This window comes from Capra hircus, chromosome 4 (assembly GCF_001704415.2).
Source record: "Capra hircus breed San Clemente chromosome 4, ASM170441v1, whole genome shotgun sequence".
In the NCBI taxonomy this organism is placed as follows: Eukaryota; Metazoa; Chordata; class Mammalia; order Artiodactyla; family Bovidae; genus Capra; species Capra hircus.
Genome location: NC_030811.1, coordinates 104,711,662 through 104,729,261, shown reverse-complemented (window position 1 = coordinate 104,729,261; position 17,600 = coordinate 104,711,662). Strand labels below are relative to the sequence as shown.

The window sequence follows — 17,600 nt, the reverse complement described above, 5'->3', positions numbered from 1 at the left end:
TCTCTATTATGGACTCACCGGCCTGAGAAAATACAGTCTGCTTTCTTAAAATAATGGTGAATTATGAGAAGATTAGTACTTGCCTGTATTTTTCGTACTTGATTCCTAAATGTTTCTCATTATCAAAAGCAGGATGAAATTAAGTATTCTTCCATGGTAGGAATCCTTTTCATAACCACTGGAGTTCTGAGTTTCTTCTCAAGATACTGTCAGTATTTTCTACAGTTATCATTTATATTGATTTCAGTGGTGTTTCCCTAAGAACGTTTACTAATACAGAAGAGTTAGGGCCTAAGTCTACTTAGAATCATGGCACTCCAGAGCTGGCTCATCTGATCCAATTACCCCTCATTTCAGAGGAGGTGGCTGAAACACAGAGAGGCTAGATGATTTACACAAGGTCTCATGGTTTAGGTAGAAGCAGGAGTCACTGGGACTTGACCTAGTGCTGCTGCTACCAAGTCTTGCAGATTAATTTTCAACTTGATGTACCAGAAACAGTGTATATTCTGACAAGTACCTTCATTTTCCTTAAAAACTTAGGAATCCTAAAAAAGGATGTCTCAAAGAATTGATTATACATTAATCAACTTTTATGTCAATCTTGAAAGCATCTTTCAACCACACAGTGTACTGTTCTTTGAGAAATTCCAAGATGACTTGGATAAAGTTTGTTATTCTGCTGAGGCATTTAAACTGTATTTAAATTTATTAAGCTATATGAATTTCAGATTTTCCTCTGATGATTTTTTTGGATACAACTGTGGCTTTTCATTTTTAATCATTTCTTAGCATTACTCACTCTCAAGTTTGTTGAGCAAACTTTTCCCAAGAGCAGGTAATGACATCTTGCACCCTTACAAAAATACACAAAAGAATTACAGTATAGAGTTCCAGTGTGGGTGAAAGGTCTTTGAGAAATTATGGAGCTGTTTCAAACAGAATTGAAATAACATCGGTTATACTCAGATGTTATTTCATAAAGTATTAAATTGACAAGGCTCCTTTTGATTATGATTTTTAAAGCCAAGCAAAGTGTATAATAGTAAAGCATACAAATTTATTATACCTAAATAGATTTATAATTCAAAATAAGCGGGAACCATAGTTTCCCTTACTTCAAGTTCTAACTCTAAATTCCTAAATAGTATTCGTATATTCATTGACCCCTGACAATCCTTTTAGCATTAATTTGTAGATTTCCACTGGTTGATTTTACTGTAGCTTAAAATATGGTGCTGCAGTACACTGCAATAGGTAGAAACAACCCAGATGTGTATCAGTGGATGAATGGATAAACAAAATATGCTATGTACATACAATAGAGTATTAGTCAGCCGTAAAAAATTCTGATACATGACGCAACATATATGCATATGGCCTCTGAAAACATTACGTTGAGTGAAATAAGCCGAACACTGAAGGACAAACACTGTATGATTCCATCTATATGAGATACTTGGAACAGGCAAGTTGATGGAATATGATATGATAGATAGAAGTTACCAGGGGCTGGAGAAGGGAGGAATGGAGAGTTCCTTAATGGGTACAGAGTTTCTATTTGTGATGACAAGAAAAGTTCCAGAGATGGATAATGGTGCTAATTGCATGACGTGACTATATTTAATGCCACTGAATTGTACACTTATAAATGATGAGGGTCATAAACATTGTGTTGTGTATATTTTACCACAATAAAAACTATTATCCTGAGTTTGCCATGAAGTGAAACAACAGCTCTATATTTGGGGTTCTGAGTGTGCACCGAGAAGGGACCCTGCCTCCTGCCACTCCTAAGAGCCTCTTCATTCTCACACTGGGGCAGAGAAAACGCAGCTGTGTTTACTTTTCCAACCCCATCTTCTGTTTTGAAATACAACCTTTTCGCAAACGAGAGCCAAAGTCAAGTGACACAGCTTTCTGCTCCCCTCTTCAGTTTTCCAAACGCTGTTTACTGTTGTTCTAGTGGAGTTCTGGTTAGGTGCAGCGCACCCAGGTAACACTATCACTCAGATGCCCTCTGATGGAATTTACCTAGCCTGCCTTCATGACTTCTGTGCTCAACTGGGTATGATGTGTTTCTATCTCACTTGCATCTTTATGTGAAAGCATACAATTGTGTATTCACCAACTAGAGTATTTTCAAGTGTGTGGACCATTCCACACATCAATTTACAAGGAAACTAAGGCTTTTCTTAACTAGTATTTTCCTATTTCTCAAAATATTGTTTGTTTCCTGAGATTAGAAAGATGTTTATATGCAGTATGAACATGAGCTCCTACTGACAATTGTTTTTGAATTCTGACTATGGAGATAACAATTGAAGTGCATCCTAAAAATTATGTATTTATGTTTTTACATAATAATGGTAAATCAATGACAGAATACAAATTTTGCAATTAAAAGAGCTGCAAAACACATTAGCTGTCTTCAAACAACAACTTTAACATGAATTGATTAAAATCCTAATGTCAGTTCTTAAAAATGTATATTATCTTAGGTTTATGAATTTACTAAATGTTCATTTCATCAAAGCACATTCCAAAAAAGCCAGCATATAGCTATCATTTAATATTTTTAGATTTACTTTTTTGGAGGCATTTCCTACTAGTATATTATAGTAGTATTTCCATTCAATCAGTATCACATAAAACATTTGTTATATCTAATTATAAACATCTAATGATATACATTTAAACATCTAGTCCTATAAAAACAGATATATTCTCTTATCAGCTTTAAAAATAAATGAGTATTTCATTTGCTTTCTGATTATATATGCAGACGGTTGAAGTACTTTATTGTTTTACAAAATGAAAAAAATCATTAGGATGAAATTAATATTCAGTGTGCTGAGGAAATGTGCAAGATCAGTTTTCATTGTGTTCCTTTGAAATTGACTAGAAAAAATATGATCTTGTTGCACTGCATTCTGAAGAAGTTGAATAGATATTTAAAATAAATAAAGCTATGTAAATGGGAAGTGGACTCCAGTGTGACTAACAAGGGATATCGGATTCTTCAGAACTGTGGTATACATAACAAGCTTGAAGAATCCATACACAAAAGCCTAAGCTACTGTGTAACCTTGGTTGTGATCAGACGCTATCGTTTTCTAAGCTACATATTTCATCCAGCTTGGTAGGTTTAACCTGGTAATAAGACGCTTAGTTGAACTGTTAGTTTAAACTCTGTTTTCTTTAGTCACTCAGTCTGTATTTTAGGAACTTCGTCCTCTACCCCAGATAACACTTGTCTGTAGAGAAACTGTTAAATTTAAGTTCTTTTAAGAAATAAAACACCCAGACAGGTAAGCCTTAAAATTGTTTCTCTTGATGACGGCCTTTATGTTAGAGAGGGAGCCTGGGGTTCTAAGTCTTTGCTGGAACGTAGTGTGTGACCTTAGATAATCACTACCCTTTGAGCCTCAGAAGATGAGAATAAGAACAACAGCTTCCCTATCAGATATAGTGGGTTGTGGGATTCAAATGCAGTAACGTACGTGAGACAACTTCACAAGCCTTGTAAAGCACGAAACAAATAGTAGTTGCCATTTTTCCAAGATTCTAAACAGAACTTTTCAGATCTCCTAGATTTAACTGAATTGTGAAACTGATAAAACCAATCCAATAAGTTTTTTTAGAGAGCACTGTAGGACACATATGTTTTAAAAACCATTACTTTGTTACGTTTAAGATTTCCCGATCATGTGGTGTCTGCATGATTTTGCTATATTTGCTTTGATTTTTTGGTGTGTTTAAGATGCGTCCCTTTTTTTTTTTTTTTTTTTTAACTGTAAATGGAGTTGCTTTGGAAAGTAGAAATTGGTGGGGTTCTAATCTCCTAACAAAGGGCACCCCTTTCCCTCACCTGCATCCTGAGCCCATGGAGAAGTAAGGCTGAAGAGCCCAGAGACAGAGGAACGAGACGGGTGCTCCCCCTTAAGACTGACAGCCTCGGTTGGAGGGGGCTCAGAGTAGCAGCGAAGATGGACTTCCTCGTTCCAATAAGCTTTCCCCACTGGTCTGGACGTGGGTTAAGTCAGCACAGCACACACTCCTACCCTGGTTTCTTGTCTCCTCTAGTCCAGGTAGAGTCAGGAGAAAGACTCCCCAGGCCTCAGGATCTTGGGCAGTTCAGGTGCCCCATCTAGAAACATGGACCCTTGGCTATCTTTCACCAACTAGGTAACTCATTCTCCCTCCTGTGGGGAGTAGGGGGTGGGCAGAAGGCCAGGGTGCTTAAAGAAAAATCCCTTTTTATGGAAGTCAAAGAAGAAAGGGGCTTTTCTCTTGAACAGAGGTGAATAGAAACTAAATAAATATATTTATACTTATCCATCCCCTCTCCTACCCACTTCCTCAGCTCTTATCTCTGAGGCTTTCCTCCTCTTACAGTGAGTCCCTAGTCCTGTCACCCTGTTGCTCGTCCTGTACCCCGTAACCCTACCCCCAAGCACAGGGTCCCCTGTAGCCCCGTCAGACTGGACCGCATAGCTGTAGACAAATCCTGACTCCCAGGCAAGGCAGGCTGCTGCTGCAGACCGACTGTGTCCCCCACCCCCCAGGTTCTCATGTTGAAACTGATCTCCAGTGTGAGAGTATTTGGAGGTAGGGCCTTTGGGAGGTGATTAGGTCATGAGGGTAAAGACTTCATGGACGAGATTAGGGCCCTTACCAAAGAGGCCCCAGGGAGCTCCCTGCCCCTTCTGCCACGTGATGTTACAGTGAAAAGAGGGCAGTCTGTGAGCCGGAAAGCAGGCTTTACCACACACTGATTCTGCCAGCACCTTGATCTTGGACTTCGCAGCTTCCAGAACCATGTGAAGTAAACTTCGGTTGTTTATAGGCTGCCTCATCTAGCAGCTTGAGCAGACTAAGACAGTTGATTAAGGGGAGTTTGGAGTAGCTGAGGTTAGCTTCTGTAGCTCTCTCAGTGAAAGAAAGGTAGGTAGGTAGGTAGGTCTCTGGTGAAAATATTTCCCGAAAGGTTTCCTCTCTAAAGTTTGCAGCAGCACCTCATTGAACATCCTTTGGGAGACGTATCTGTGAAGTTGTTTACTTGGCAAGTCAAGAACAACCCATCTCTTTCTTCAGGAAATAGATGTAGCTGGGGTCTCAAGTGAATTTAACATTCTACCTGATATGTGATACATGTCAGTGATAATGTGGAAAAGAGTGGGTCAAGTCTTGTTAGGAAAAAAACAAATGCAGAAATCCACAATCAACATAATATGAAGAAATTTAAATTACTTAGTCACTCACTTGGACTTCTTGGTAGGACATGTGGTTTTGATCCCTGGGTCGGGAAGATCTCCTAGAGAAGGAAATGGCAACCCACTCTAGTATTCTTGCCTGGAGAATCCCATGGACAGAGGAGCCTGGCAGGCTACAGTCCATGGGGCCACAAAATGTCAGATACAACCGAGCCACTGCAGAGCAACAAACATGATCATCTCTCATGAGCCAGACATTGCTCTCATTTAAGGAAACGGAGAGGACTCTATTGGCCCTGGCTGTGAGCTTTCCGCAGTTTTACAAGGGTATGCACGGACTGTTAGGGGAGCGCATGGACAGGGCCGGGGCTGAGGTCTGAGCAGTTAGGTGGGGCAGTCCTCCTGAAAGAGTCCTGATGTGCAGCACGAGGGCAAGGTGAAGGGAGTGGAAAAAGAGAGCAAGATGTCTTGATGTAGGCAAAAGTCATTGAAAAGAAGAGGGCGAGGCTCGGCACTAAAAAGAGCCCGGCGTGTTCGGATAATAACAGTGGTTTAGACGGAGTAAAGAGTTTAGAGGGTGGTAATGAAAGCAAGCTAGGGATGATCAAGGCCAGCTCATGCCGAATGTGCTACGATAAGGCGTCTGTGCTTTTCTCCGAAGACGTGGAGGCACTGTAAGCGGGGACAAGCACGAGTCTTAGACATCACCAGCGATGGGGAGAATGTGCAATAGTATGGGGGAGTGACGCCAGCCCAGGAGGCCCTGGTGACATTCGCGCCAGGAGACCTTGGTGGCCTGCACTGAGAGGACAGTGGAGTTGAGGAGCCAGGGATGGACACGGGGAGGCATCTAAGACATCAGAGTCAGTAGGAGTCAGTCATTTACGGGATGGAGGGAGTGAAAGGGAGAGAGAAGTCAAAGGTAATTCAGGTTTCTGAGTCAGGCAACCGTGTTGGCACCCATCACCGATAAAGAACATATCCTGAGAGCATTAGGTTTGGGGTAGACTTGGGAGAAAGCTGAAAGCCAGGTTTAGAACACACGGAGTTAAGATCCCTATTGAGTGTCCGAAAGAATGATGTATAATAGGGTTTGCACATACAGGTTAGGGAGTCTTGATAGAAATCTGGGTTTGAGATTGGGGTGTGTGTGTACACGTGCATGTGCCTACATATTTACTTTGGGTGGAGGAGTAGGGCGAGAGGCACCTTAGGTATGGATAAATTCCTCCAGGGAAGTGTGTTGAGGCTAAGAACAAAGGAACAGAAATGAGGCCCTGGAAAATACCACTTCAGAAACAGGCAAGAAAACCAGACAGAAGGCAAACCTAACGAGTGTTATAGAAGCCAAGAAATAAAAACTCAGAGTCACCAGCCTTAAGTGCAGCAAAGAGGTTCTGGAAGTTTTAGCACGTCGTCATCTTCTGAACGTAGTGACAGAATGATTATATGAGTAACCTTGAAATCAGTGGCAGTAGAGGGGCAGAGAGAGAGGCAGATGGCAGTGGGTGAGGAATGAGGCAGATAGCGAGCGTCAACGGTGGTGTCAGCCGGGCTGGGAGGCAAAGTAGAAAGATAGCGGTGGTGGGGAGGGGAGCGGAGGAGGTCAGCGGAGGAGGTGCCAGGGGGCCGTAGAGACGCGGGGAGAATTTTCTGTAAATGGAGAACTGCCTGTATGAAAGATGAGCAATTAGGAGCCACCTTCTAATGGAAGAGTGGGGACAGAATGGCTGGGCAGCACCAGGAAAGGGTCCTCTTTGGGTGGGAGGAGGGCAGCTTGCCCACGATGGCAGGAGGGGGGCACAGGTGGGTGCGAAGGCGGGTGAGGCTTGTGAACGTAGCAGGTAGGGGGGATCCTCAGCAGATGGCTCCTGTTTTCTCTATGATAAGGAGGCTGGCCACGTGCTGACAGCAGGGAGGAAGGTGATGATGTTGGGCCAGAGAAGAGAAAGGGCGAAATCCACGCTGTCAAGGGGTGGGGAGGACGTCCTGGGAAAATCGGAGATCTCTGGACAGCTTAAGATTAAAGATCACGATTTTTTTTAATATATGAAGTGTTTAAATGTCTTTTTTAAAAGAATCACTGAAACAGCCCTTTATATTTTCAAAACCAGTATAAAACAGGATCCCCCGCTGCACACTGTGTTTCTTGCTGGTTCATTTCCTAAAATGCTCCTCTTCCCTCTTTCCACTTCTCCCCCACTCCAGTTGGCTGGTACTAAAGATTTTCCGGCTTTAGTCAAGCCACTTTTCCAAGAATACATGGAACAGATTACAGAGGCAAGTGCCAGCCAGCTTGCTTCCCCTTCTTCACTTGTATACGTTCAGCTGGAGTTCTGAAAAGAGGAAGTCAAGAAAATTTTATTCTTTTTTAAAGATGGGAGAAGCAGGAAGCACAGGCAGGTGGAAACACTGAGGGGGAGAAAAGAAAAAGGGAGCAAACACTGAAACAAGAGTATCAAACCAAAATGCAAACTGAAATGATGTCCTAGATCAGAGAGAAGAGGGAGCAAAGAAAATACCTGCTTTCTAACCCAGCATCTTAGTTTGCTCCTAAAATATGTAGCATCCTTGATCTGGGAGCCCAAGTCGCATGGAACACAGCCATTTCCGTGCCTTCAGCTCTCTTCTGCCTCATTTATTTGCATCAGCAATGAAGTATTCTGGGCTTTTCTTTGTTTCTTTGGACCAACCCCTTAATTTAAAAATCAGGTCGAAGGAATCAGAGAAACAAGGGGGCCAGATTCCACGCCATTCACAATATTTAATGGGTGCTTGTTATGTTCAGGTACAATTGTACTGGGTAGTGGGGATTTGCAGAAAAATAGGAAGTAGTCTCTACATTTGCGGTATAATTTCTCCCAGCTGAAGGGAGACCACTGCTTAGGACTCAGGTAGGTAGAAGAGCCCAATCCTCTGGCTTTTATCAGCTAGCCAGACAGTTACTGGCAAGTAGCTTTTTAGAAGAAATAAGAAGTTTGGGTCCTGTCTGCAGTGTGCCCTGCTTGTATCACCTTTTTCTAACCTCTCGTCCCCTGATACTTCTGACTCAGAGTTGCTCCCCTTCCTGCCCTCAAATCAAGACACCAATGTGATGCAAGCAGATACCAGCTGAAGCCAAAATAGAATGGATCGTTATCTGGGGAGATAAAGCGACAGGAGTACGGTGTTCCCTGTTCAAGCTATTGTTCAAAGGAATATGTCTTTTATTTATAGACATAAAATTTAAAGGCATAGACAGCCAAAGCTTGGTATTACTTCTTCTTCCTCTAACTCGTTTCCTAGAAATACACTTGATATAGCTACCTTCTTTGTATGTAAATTGAATGTGTTAGATGAGTGTTTTATACCTGATTGCATGTTCTTTTAATACGTTCTATTACTGTTGGGGTTAAGGCTGCTTTCTAAATTTTAATGCTTCAGTATTTTGCTTTTATAGGACACTATTTTATCTGTACTTATCTGAGGCACAGGTTACTGAAAAAGGCAGGAGGTTTTAAAAGATGCCAAATATAGGTGCCATTCATATTAGTAAACTTATTTATACTTAAGTCAGGTATGGCTAAGCAGATGAAGTCTCCAAATTGTCAATGGGTTTGCAAAGTCGGCAACCCTTTATAGATTTCCTGGTGGTTAGTGGGGCCTTTGTGCCAGGAAAAATGTAGTAGTAGTCTGCTCTTAAACCTGCATTTTCTTGCTTCCACACACCCAAGAATGAAGTTCAGAAGGACGCCACTAACCTTCTGATGCTCTGGAGAGGTGACTTCATTTTTCTGAGCCTTGACTAAAAAGTGTTACGTGCCTCGTATTCTCAGAGTGTGTTTTTCCTTAAGCTCTGCGAAGATTTTACAGATTGAGCCTCATGAATTTTTACAGCCCTTCTGCAAGAAAGGGAGGAATAGAGCCTATAAACCACTCTGAATCATTCAAAGCAAAGATAAGAGAATGTAAGGAACCCAAGATACACTTGGCTAGCCCATTTTTAACAGGTTAACTGACAAACAAGAAGTAATTTTTTTACAGACATGAAAACACCTGGTTATTTGTAAATGATGTAGATAAGGAAATTTATTTTCTCCCTGAGATTAAAAAATGATTCTGTCATGGTATACTCTCACTTACCCTTATAAGGGCAAACTTAATTTGAAAAAGCATTATGAAAGCTACAGTATAGGAAGGACCTTATATTCAAGAGTATCATCATATCAGTAATTCTGTGAGCAAGATTAGTCACAAAAATAATGACTATGCTTTATGAGCATAATATTTGAAGTAATTTTTTAAAAATTTGGCTATAAACCGCAAGGTTAATTGATTCTTTTCTTCCCACTCTATTGTGGTTGACATACTCATTCTTCCCTTTAAAGACCCATTTTATTATGCAAATGGAAAAAAACTGAAAGACTTTGTGTCGGAGCGAGAAGGCTGCTTTTTGCTGGGGGACTCATGCACCTGTTTCAGCCCTCAGCCCCCACCGCTGCTGCCATTGGCTGCCAAGTCCGGGACTTGGTGATCAGGGTTAGTAGGTGTGGGGTCCTTGAGTTTTGACTCCCATTCCCTTTGTGACTTACTCTTATTTCGCTGTCTAATTTCTCCCCTTCCAACTCTCAGCATGCCAGCAGCAGCTGCATCGTGGCACTTGCCCTGCTGCCAAGAGGGCAGGCAGCCTCCTTGGAGACTGTCCTGTGCATTCTAGCCAACTGTTAAGAGCAAGATGCTGGAGTCAAGACATACAGACCGCTGATACTCAGATCTTTCTAGGGGGCATTTAATGGAATAGTGTGTGCATGGCATTTTTTTAATTTAAATTTTGGAAACTTTTTACTATGCAAAGCCTTCCAACATATACAGAGGAGGAAAGAATACTGTAATACATGCCCACGTTCCTTTCTCTCTGTCCTCTTCACCCATCATCTACACACAGACCATCTTGTTTCACTGAGCATGCTGTTTTCCCCATGGTTTATCCAGGCTACTGGGAGATTTGTTTCCAGGGAGAAATCTTTCTTAAATTATGCTTTCTTTTCCATCCTTCTTCAATCTAAAATCTGTCCCCTCAATGATTTTCTCAATCTTTTCTTCCTAAAGGTAAGAGATATTAGGGTCTCTTTTTTTTTTTTCCTTCTAAATTAAGCTGAGATGCTACTAAGCCAAGTAACTATCATGTTTTCCCCTAAATATTTGAGGCTCTGTTCATTCAGTTAGCCAGTCTACCAAAGCATGGCTGAAGTGTGCTTAGAATATAGAGTTTTTTCATGGTAACTGAATTTGAAACTCATCTCCCATCCAAGTATTAACCAGGCCTGACTCTGCATAGCTTCCAAGATCAGATGAGATTGGGTGCATACAGGGCAATATGGGTAGTAATAGGACACGCCCTACAGAGCTGTTGTAAGACTTATATACTTAAGTGTTTAATACGTGCTAGTTGCTATCATCGTCACCACCACCATCATTTTGCCCTCACTGTTCATTTGACAGACAGAGAACTGAGGCCCAGGTGGATGAAGCAGCCTCCGTCAGGTCAGATGGCAGTTTTATCAGAAGAATTTGAACAAGAAGCCACATGTCTCAGTTCCTTTATTATACTAGATACGCTCTCGTCCTCAAGGAATTATGCTCTGACAGCAAGAATGATTTGTAAAGGAGAGGGAAGAGGATTAATAATAGCATGAACAAAGGAAAAAATAGCGCTGCCCGAGGTAAACCTTAGAAGCTTGTATGTTTAGAAAACAGAGTGCTCTGGGTCACATGCCTCCTTTTTTAGTGGGAAGGTGAGATTTTAGGAATGCTTTTGTTTAAGAAAGGAGATGATCCGGCTAATGAAACTGAAGAACACGTTCAGTACTCAAGGGAGAAAGAGAGGAAAGCTCAAGTATGGGATGTGATCAGCAGACCTAAGGAACATTTGCCTGTGAGATTAAGAGAGAAGACAAGCTCTGAGAGGAGAGGGGAAGGCAAGATTGTTTGAACCATCCATGAATGTCAAAAACAAAAGGACTGGATGGATCCTGGACTTTACGTAAAGCCAAAAGGGGTCTGACGTTTCTTAAGTTTTTATTTATCACTCACTTTAGCATGTGCTCAGGATTATTCTACTTACTTACGATTATTCATACAATTTTCATAACAACTCTATAAAATAGGCACTAATATTGATTTCCTAGCAGCTAAGGAGAAAGACACAGAGAAGTTAAATAACTTGTCCTGGGCCATTTGTTTATTTTTAAGCAGGATTTGTACCCAACCCAAATAGTCTGACTCTAGAATATGTGTTCTTAAACACTCTGCCATGCTGCTCCATGGTAACCAAAGCCCTGGTGTTTGCATAATATTGAGGAAACCAGTGTATAGTGATGCCCTTTAAAGAGGCTAGAGTCCTGGCATTGTTACTCACCAATGCCTGTGCTCTTGGCTGACGCAAGGACACGTACTATTTAAGTCCCAGTTAGGTTTCAGGAGGCAGACTCTGCTCGGTCAGTGCATACATGGACCTGTCTAATCGGATTCATCACTGGGTGGCGTTACATTTGTTCTAGCTGCCACCCTATGAAAGTACTCTGGTGATTTATTTTCACAGGAAGCTGTGAAACAACCCTGATAGGGATGCGTCTGGTACCTTCATTCATTCATTCACTCACTGCCCAAGTACTTCTTAAGAGCCTCTGTTCTAGATGTTGGGGGGATGCCAGTGAAGAGAGCAGTTCCTTCTCTGCAGAGTCTCCACGGAGTTTTCCTTTCTTAGGGGCCTCTTCTCTTCAGCATATAAACTACCATTATTGCTCCCAACTTCCAGAACCAAAAGAAAAATCAAGAGAAAGTTGTCTTGGCCCTCCTTTCCTTTCCAGCTACTGGCCATGTCTCTTTCCCATTTGCAGCATACTATTCAGAAAGTAGCCTATTCTCGTATTGGTCTTCACTTTCTCTCCTCCTTCTGTCTTCTAAACATACACCGAGCTGACTTCCTCCACCAGATCGCACGAGCTCCAGGCTTGACTCACACCCCCTGCCTTCTAACTGCTCCCCTTAGATGTCTGCCCACCCTGGTTTCACCCCAGACTCCACTTTTGCTCTCACAGGCCACCATCCATTCCATCAGCACACCCTACTGACTTTAGCCTTTGCTGCTGCTGCTGCTGCTGCTGCTAAGTCGCTTCAGTCGTGTCCGACTCTGTGCGACCCCATAGACGGCAGCCCACCAGGCTCCCCCATCCCTGGGATTCTCCAGGCAAGAACACTGGAGTGGGTTGCCATTGCCTTCTCCAGTGCATGAAAGTGAAAAGTGAAAGTGAAGACGCTCAGTTGTATCTGACTCATAGCGACCCCCATGGACCGCAGCCCACCAGGCTCCTCCATCCATGGGATTTTCCAGGCAAGAGTACTGGAGTGGGGTGCCATTGCCTTCTCCTTTAGGTCTCTCCAAAGCCCAACCACTTTCTCTCGCATTTACTATCACAGCCCTAATCTACATCACATCATCTCTCTTTCCCAGCTTGTCTTCCTACTTCCTTCCCCAACCCTTATACCCCTCACTGTCTGCTATCAACACGGAAACAAAACAGTTCTTTTAAGATGCCTGACAGAGTATCTCCTCTGCAGAATACGTTCTTAAAAAAATATAATCCCACATATAGTGTATAGTGGAGTCGCTGAGTCTTGTCCGACTCTTTGTGACCCCGTGGACTGTAGCCTACCAGGCTTCTCCATCCATGGGCTTCTCCAGGCAAGAATACTGGAGTGGGTTACCATTTCCTTCTCCAGGTGATCTTTCCGACCCAGGGATCGAACCCGGGTCTCCCGCATTGGAGGCAGACGCTTTAACCTCTGAGGCACCAGGGAAGCCCATACAACAATATAAATGAATCTCATAATACCACACTGGATGAAAAAAGCCACAAACGTAGAGAGTTTATACTGTATGGTTACCCTCATTTAAAACATAAAAAATAAGTGAACAGTCTATACAGTAAAAGTCGGGATGGTGACTGAGGGGGTAGGCAGTTGACTGTGAATGAAAGAGAACACCACGAGGGCCATTTCTATTTATCTGGGTTCTGGTATTTCGCTGGTTAAAATGTACCAGCTGTGCACTTACGATGTACTCCTTTCTGTAGTTTGCACTTCCATAAAAAGTTTTATAAAATTGTTATTTCTTACACAGAAAATCATTTGTTTCTAGACTTAAGAGAGAGGAATTTATCAGCATTTATAGCCATTATAGTATAAGGCCTCCTCAGGCAAAAGTCTTGTCCACTCTCTTTTATTCACCAAATACTTACTGAGCACTAGACACTGGATCTGGCATTTGGGATACAGCGGTGAACATTAAAGAAAAAAACTGCTTAAGCTTCTGAGGGATGATAATCAGAATAAAGTAGAGAACAGACCACCAGGTGCCAAGGGAGGGCAGAAGCAGGAGAGGCGGGTGGAGGATGCTGGAGGGGATGAGGTGAGGGCTCAGGGCGCAGTCTAATGAGACAGCCAGGAAAGGCCGCATTGACGTTTGGGCCAACACTGGGAAGGATTGGATGGAAGGAGCCCCATGCGTATCTGGGAGAAGGGTCTGGAGGGTCCAGCCTGAGGCAGAAATGGGCTGACTGTGCAAGAGCCGTGGTGGGACTAGAGGAGTCCGAACAAGGACAGACCAGCCAGGCTGGTGTCAGGGAGATGCCTGTGGCCCACGGTGGTGGGCCTTGTAAAGGCTCGGGAGTTTGGTCCTGGATGAGAGCTTGCGAAATGGGGAGTAAATTTTTGCCTGACCTGGTTTGGGTTAGGTGTGGGCTGCTTTCAGTGAGAGGCTGTTCACTCTCATCGCTGTGGTCCACTTCTGCTCATTGGCCATGCTGCTACTGGTGACCGGATGCCAGCTTGCCGGGCCAGCTCAGGGCTTGCGCGGAGTGCTGCTGTGAGCTTGTGCTGCATGTCTTCTGGTAAACTTGTAAGAGACACCAATTTTAAATAAGTCGAACAAAATATGTCAATTCTTATTTGAATAACTTACATAATAACATAGCATTTTAGTTTCATCAAAGGCAGCTTATCAGTCACTAGTTCGGTGCATGTTAGAAGTCAGTTCCCAAGTACACATGAGGGCAAAGCAGAAACGTATGAAAGGCAGAGAATACAGAGATGGGTACAATGGATTGTGTTCCCCCAAGGACCCTAGATTCTCTTTGGGGTTAAGACGTAAGCACATGAAACTACAGCTAGCGAAGATGCATAAAGGAAACGCCAAATACTAGCCCGGGCAAGCTGCCCTGTAACCGTGCTGAAGCGGGCAAGGTCACTTTGGCTGTGTTGATAGAAGATTTCAGAAAGAAGCTGGGGATTCTGTGGAGCCTGAAAGCTGACGTCAGACTTGGAAAAGCAGCGAGAGAGACTTTGTGGACATGATCTGGGCTAGGGAAATGGCAACAGTGCCCATCTGTATCAGAGGGGCCTGTGGGTGGTTCATCTGAGTAAGGGTAGGGCTTCGGATTCATTTTAACACCTAGGAGATATATAGATGGATGTGTTTCTCAAGTAAGTAAATAGCAGCGCTCCAATCTGAGAATGGGCTTCCCTGGTGGCTCAGCGGTAAAGAACCTGCCTGCCAATGTAGGAGAGCTCCAGGAGACGGGGCTTCAATCCCTGGGTTGGGAAGATCCTAGCGAGAAAGAAATGACAACCCACTGCAGTATTCTTGCCTGGAGAATCTCATGGACAGAGGAGCCTGACAGGCTGTAGTCCATAGGGTCACAAAGAGGTAGACAGGACTGAGCAGCTAAGCAATGACAACCTGGGACTATTTATATACTCCACATTTCCCAATCACCTTGATACGTTAATGCCACGCTTTGATATATTAATGCCATATAACCTCAAAGTCCATAAGATCAAAATGACTTACATATATATGTGTTTTTAGACTGGCAAAGAAAACTCATCCAGTGTGACTGTAGCAGGGCCTGAGACGGAAAACAAGGCAGGCCAGACCCTGGAGAACAGCTCACTAATGGCCGAGCTCCTGAGCGACGTACCCTTCACCTTGGCCCCACACGTGCTGGCCGTGCAGGGCACCATCAGTGATCTTCCTGACCACTTACTCTCCTATGATGTCAGCGAAAACTTGTCAAGGTTTTGGTATGATTTCACTCTTGAAAACTCAGTACTTTATGGTTCATAATCTTTATGTCTGTGTGCACCTTAACAAACTTTGAAACAAAAGTTTGCCGATTTTATTTAACTTGTCTGATGTTTTTTGTAAAGGCCCTTAAAGGTCCTCAGAAAGCAAGGATCATGAAGCAGATAATAATATATTCATTGCTCTATTTTTTAGAATAAAGCATATTTGTATAAAAATTAAACCTAAGATCTACTTCCTTTTCCCCTAGTAATAAATACAAAGATTAATTTATCAAGGTTTTTTGAAAGATATTGTCAACTAGTCTCTCAAAATATAGTACCTCACATGTATCTTAGAAAAACTGAAAAAGAACTGAGGCATTTTTTTTTTTTTGGCACAACTCTGAAATCTCTACTTAGAGTGTGACTTCTCTGGTTTGGAGGAAAACTTAATGTTATCCCCTTTCTCCTTCCACTGTGTTTATGAATGAATTCAGACCAAAAAAAAAAAAAAAAGTTGCTAGTTAGCTTAATTTCTTCAATCTTAATTGAGACATTGATGTGGAAATTTACAACTTTTCCTAGAAAGCAGCAGTAGTTTGCTGAGACAAGAACACTGTATGAAGAATGCTCCGGATACTTGTTTCTTTTGAATGACAGCTTTTCCTTAAGCCCATGGCAGTCTTCTCCACCTTGATGGAGACCCAGGTTCCTGGCTTTATTTTTTGCTATTTCATGGTTTGCTCTCTCACCAGCTTTACAAGAACATCCCCTGCTTCTGCCTCAGTTGGCATTTTCTCTCCTTACCTCCTGTATTTCTGGTTTATGAAGAGACCCGCATTCCTTTCCAGCCTCTCTGCCTCCCAGAGAAAAGAAGCTTGTGATGATATGTATTATTGCTGATATTATTGCTGCCACTGGCCCATAAACTATAAAGGGAAGAGATGCGATAGAGTATTTTCTATGCCTTGGAAAATTTTAATTACATCTGTTCCGATTAGTGGCAATACAGTTTTTTGACTCTGTGCCAAATCTTATATTTTTCATGAAGATAGAGTGCCATAGCAAAACTAAACACTGTGCATAATAATACATGAATTAAGTTTTACTGTGGCATGCATGTTTGTTTAATAAATGTGGCATGGTCTTGATAAACTGTTACATGATTTAAGAGTTAAATGTACATTTATATTGATAAAAGTTTGCTTTATTTACAAATAATGGTACCATCTGAGGTGAATGATTAAATCAGATCTTTACATAGTTTTCATAAAACATCAGTCTAGGAAATCTAATTTATTACTAAGACAAATGTGAATATTTTATAGCAGTTTTTGTGAAAACATTTTTTTCAATATTCATGTGAATATACCTTAACACCAAATGGTAAGCATGTCATCAATTTGTCTGATATGTGTTAAATTTTGTCTGAAGTACTTATACATTTCATTTATATGTATGTCTACCATGTTTAATTATTCTTACAAGTATTTTAATTTGTCTATAAAAGATAAATAAACATTAATTTTAAAAACTGATTTTTTTTTAATATTTTCAGATCCAGAAATAATAGTTTTCTTTGTGTTATTCATATCTGAGTGCAAGTTACTGATTCTTTGAGAGGCCAAGATTTAAGTACATAGTTATTGTAGTGCAGAGAAAAATGAAATTTCCTCTGATATGTAGGTAAAATGACTAGTCCTCGATCCTTAAGACTACAGGGATTTGGGAGAAATCACATTAACAGCTCAAGGTAGATCTCCATCATCACAAAATTCAGTAAAGGCCAGTGTTACTGTCCTGTTTTTAACAAAACATTGTAAACATGGCCATTTTAATTTTCTTACTCTATATATAAATCAATTGTTACTCTTCTAAAACTGAAAAAACATTAGAAATCAACTATCCAACTTCGTTTTACCCAAGAGAAACTTGAAGCCTAGAAAGATGAAGTGATTTAAGTCACCTCATTAGTGATAAATATTTACTTGAATAGTGTTAATAATTTTGATATAAATTATAACAAAGTTTGTATGCTCTGGTTTATTTGAGGCAGCCAGAGGTTGTAATGATTTACACTTAAACAGCTGTGAGATTTGGAGTTAGTTAGTGCCCCAATTTCTAGAGTCCATAATAATGGTATCCACTTTACAGGGTTGTGTTAGGGTTTTAGATGCTGTATGTTAAATGCCTAACAACAGAAAGCTTGAAAACAACATAGGTGTTCCGGAAACAGAGCTCTTATAATTCTTATTACTAACCACACACACACAGCAGTCT

General features: G+C 41.7%; 1 protein-coding gene across 2 annotated transcripts in view; it reads left to right on the top strand.

Moving 5' to 3' along the window:
• Nucleotides 1-16,858, top strand: part of UMAD1 (UBAP1-MVB12-associated (UMA) domain containing 1) — a 255,741-nt gene extending 238,883 nt beyond the window's left edge. For both annotated transcript variants that reach the window (XM_013963152.2, XM_018047374.1), the window contains one exon: nt 15,124-16,858. In XM_013963152.2, the coding sequence (XP_013818606.2) occupies nt 15,124-15,381 (258 nt within the window). In that variant the 3' untranslated portion in view covers nt 15,382-16,858. The remainder of the gene's footprint in view (nt 1-15,123) is intronic.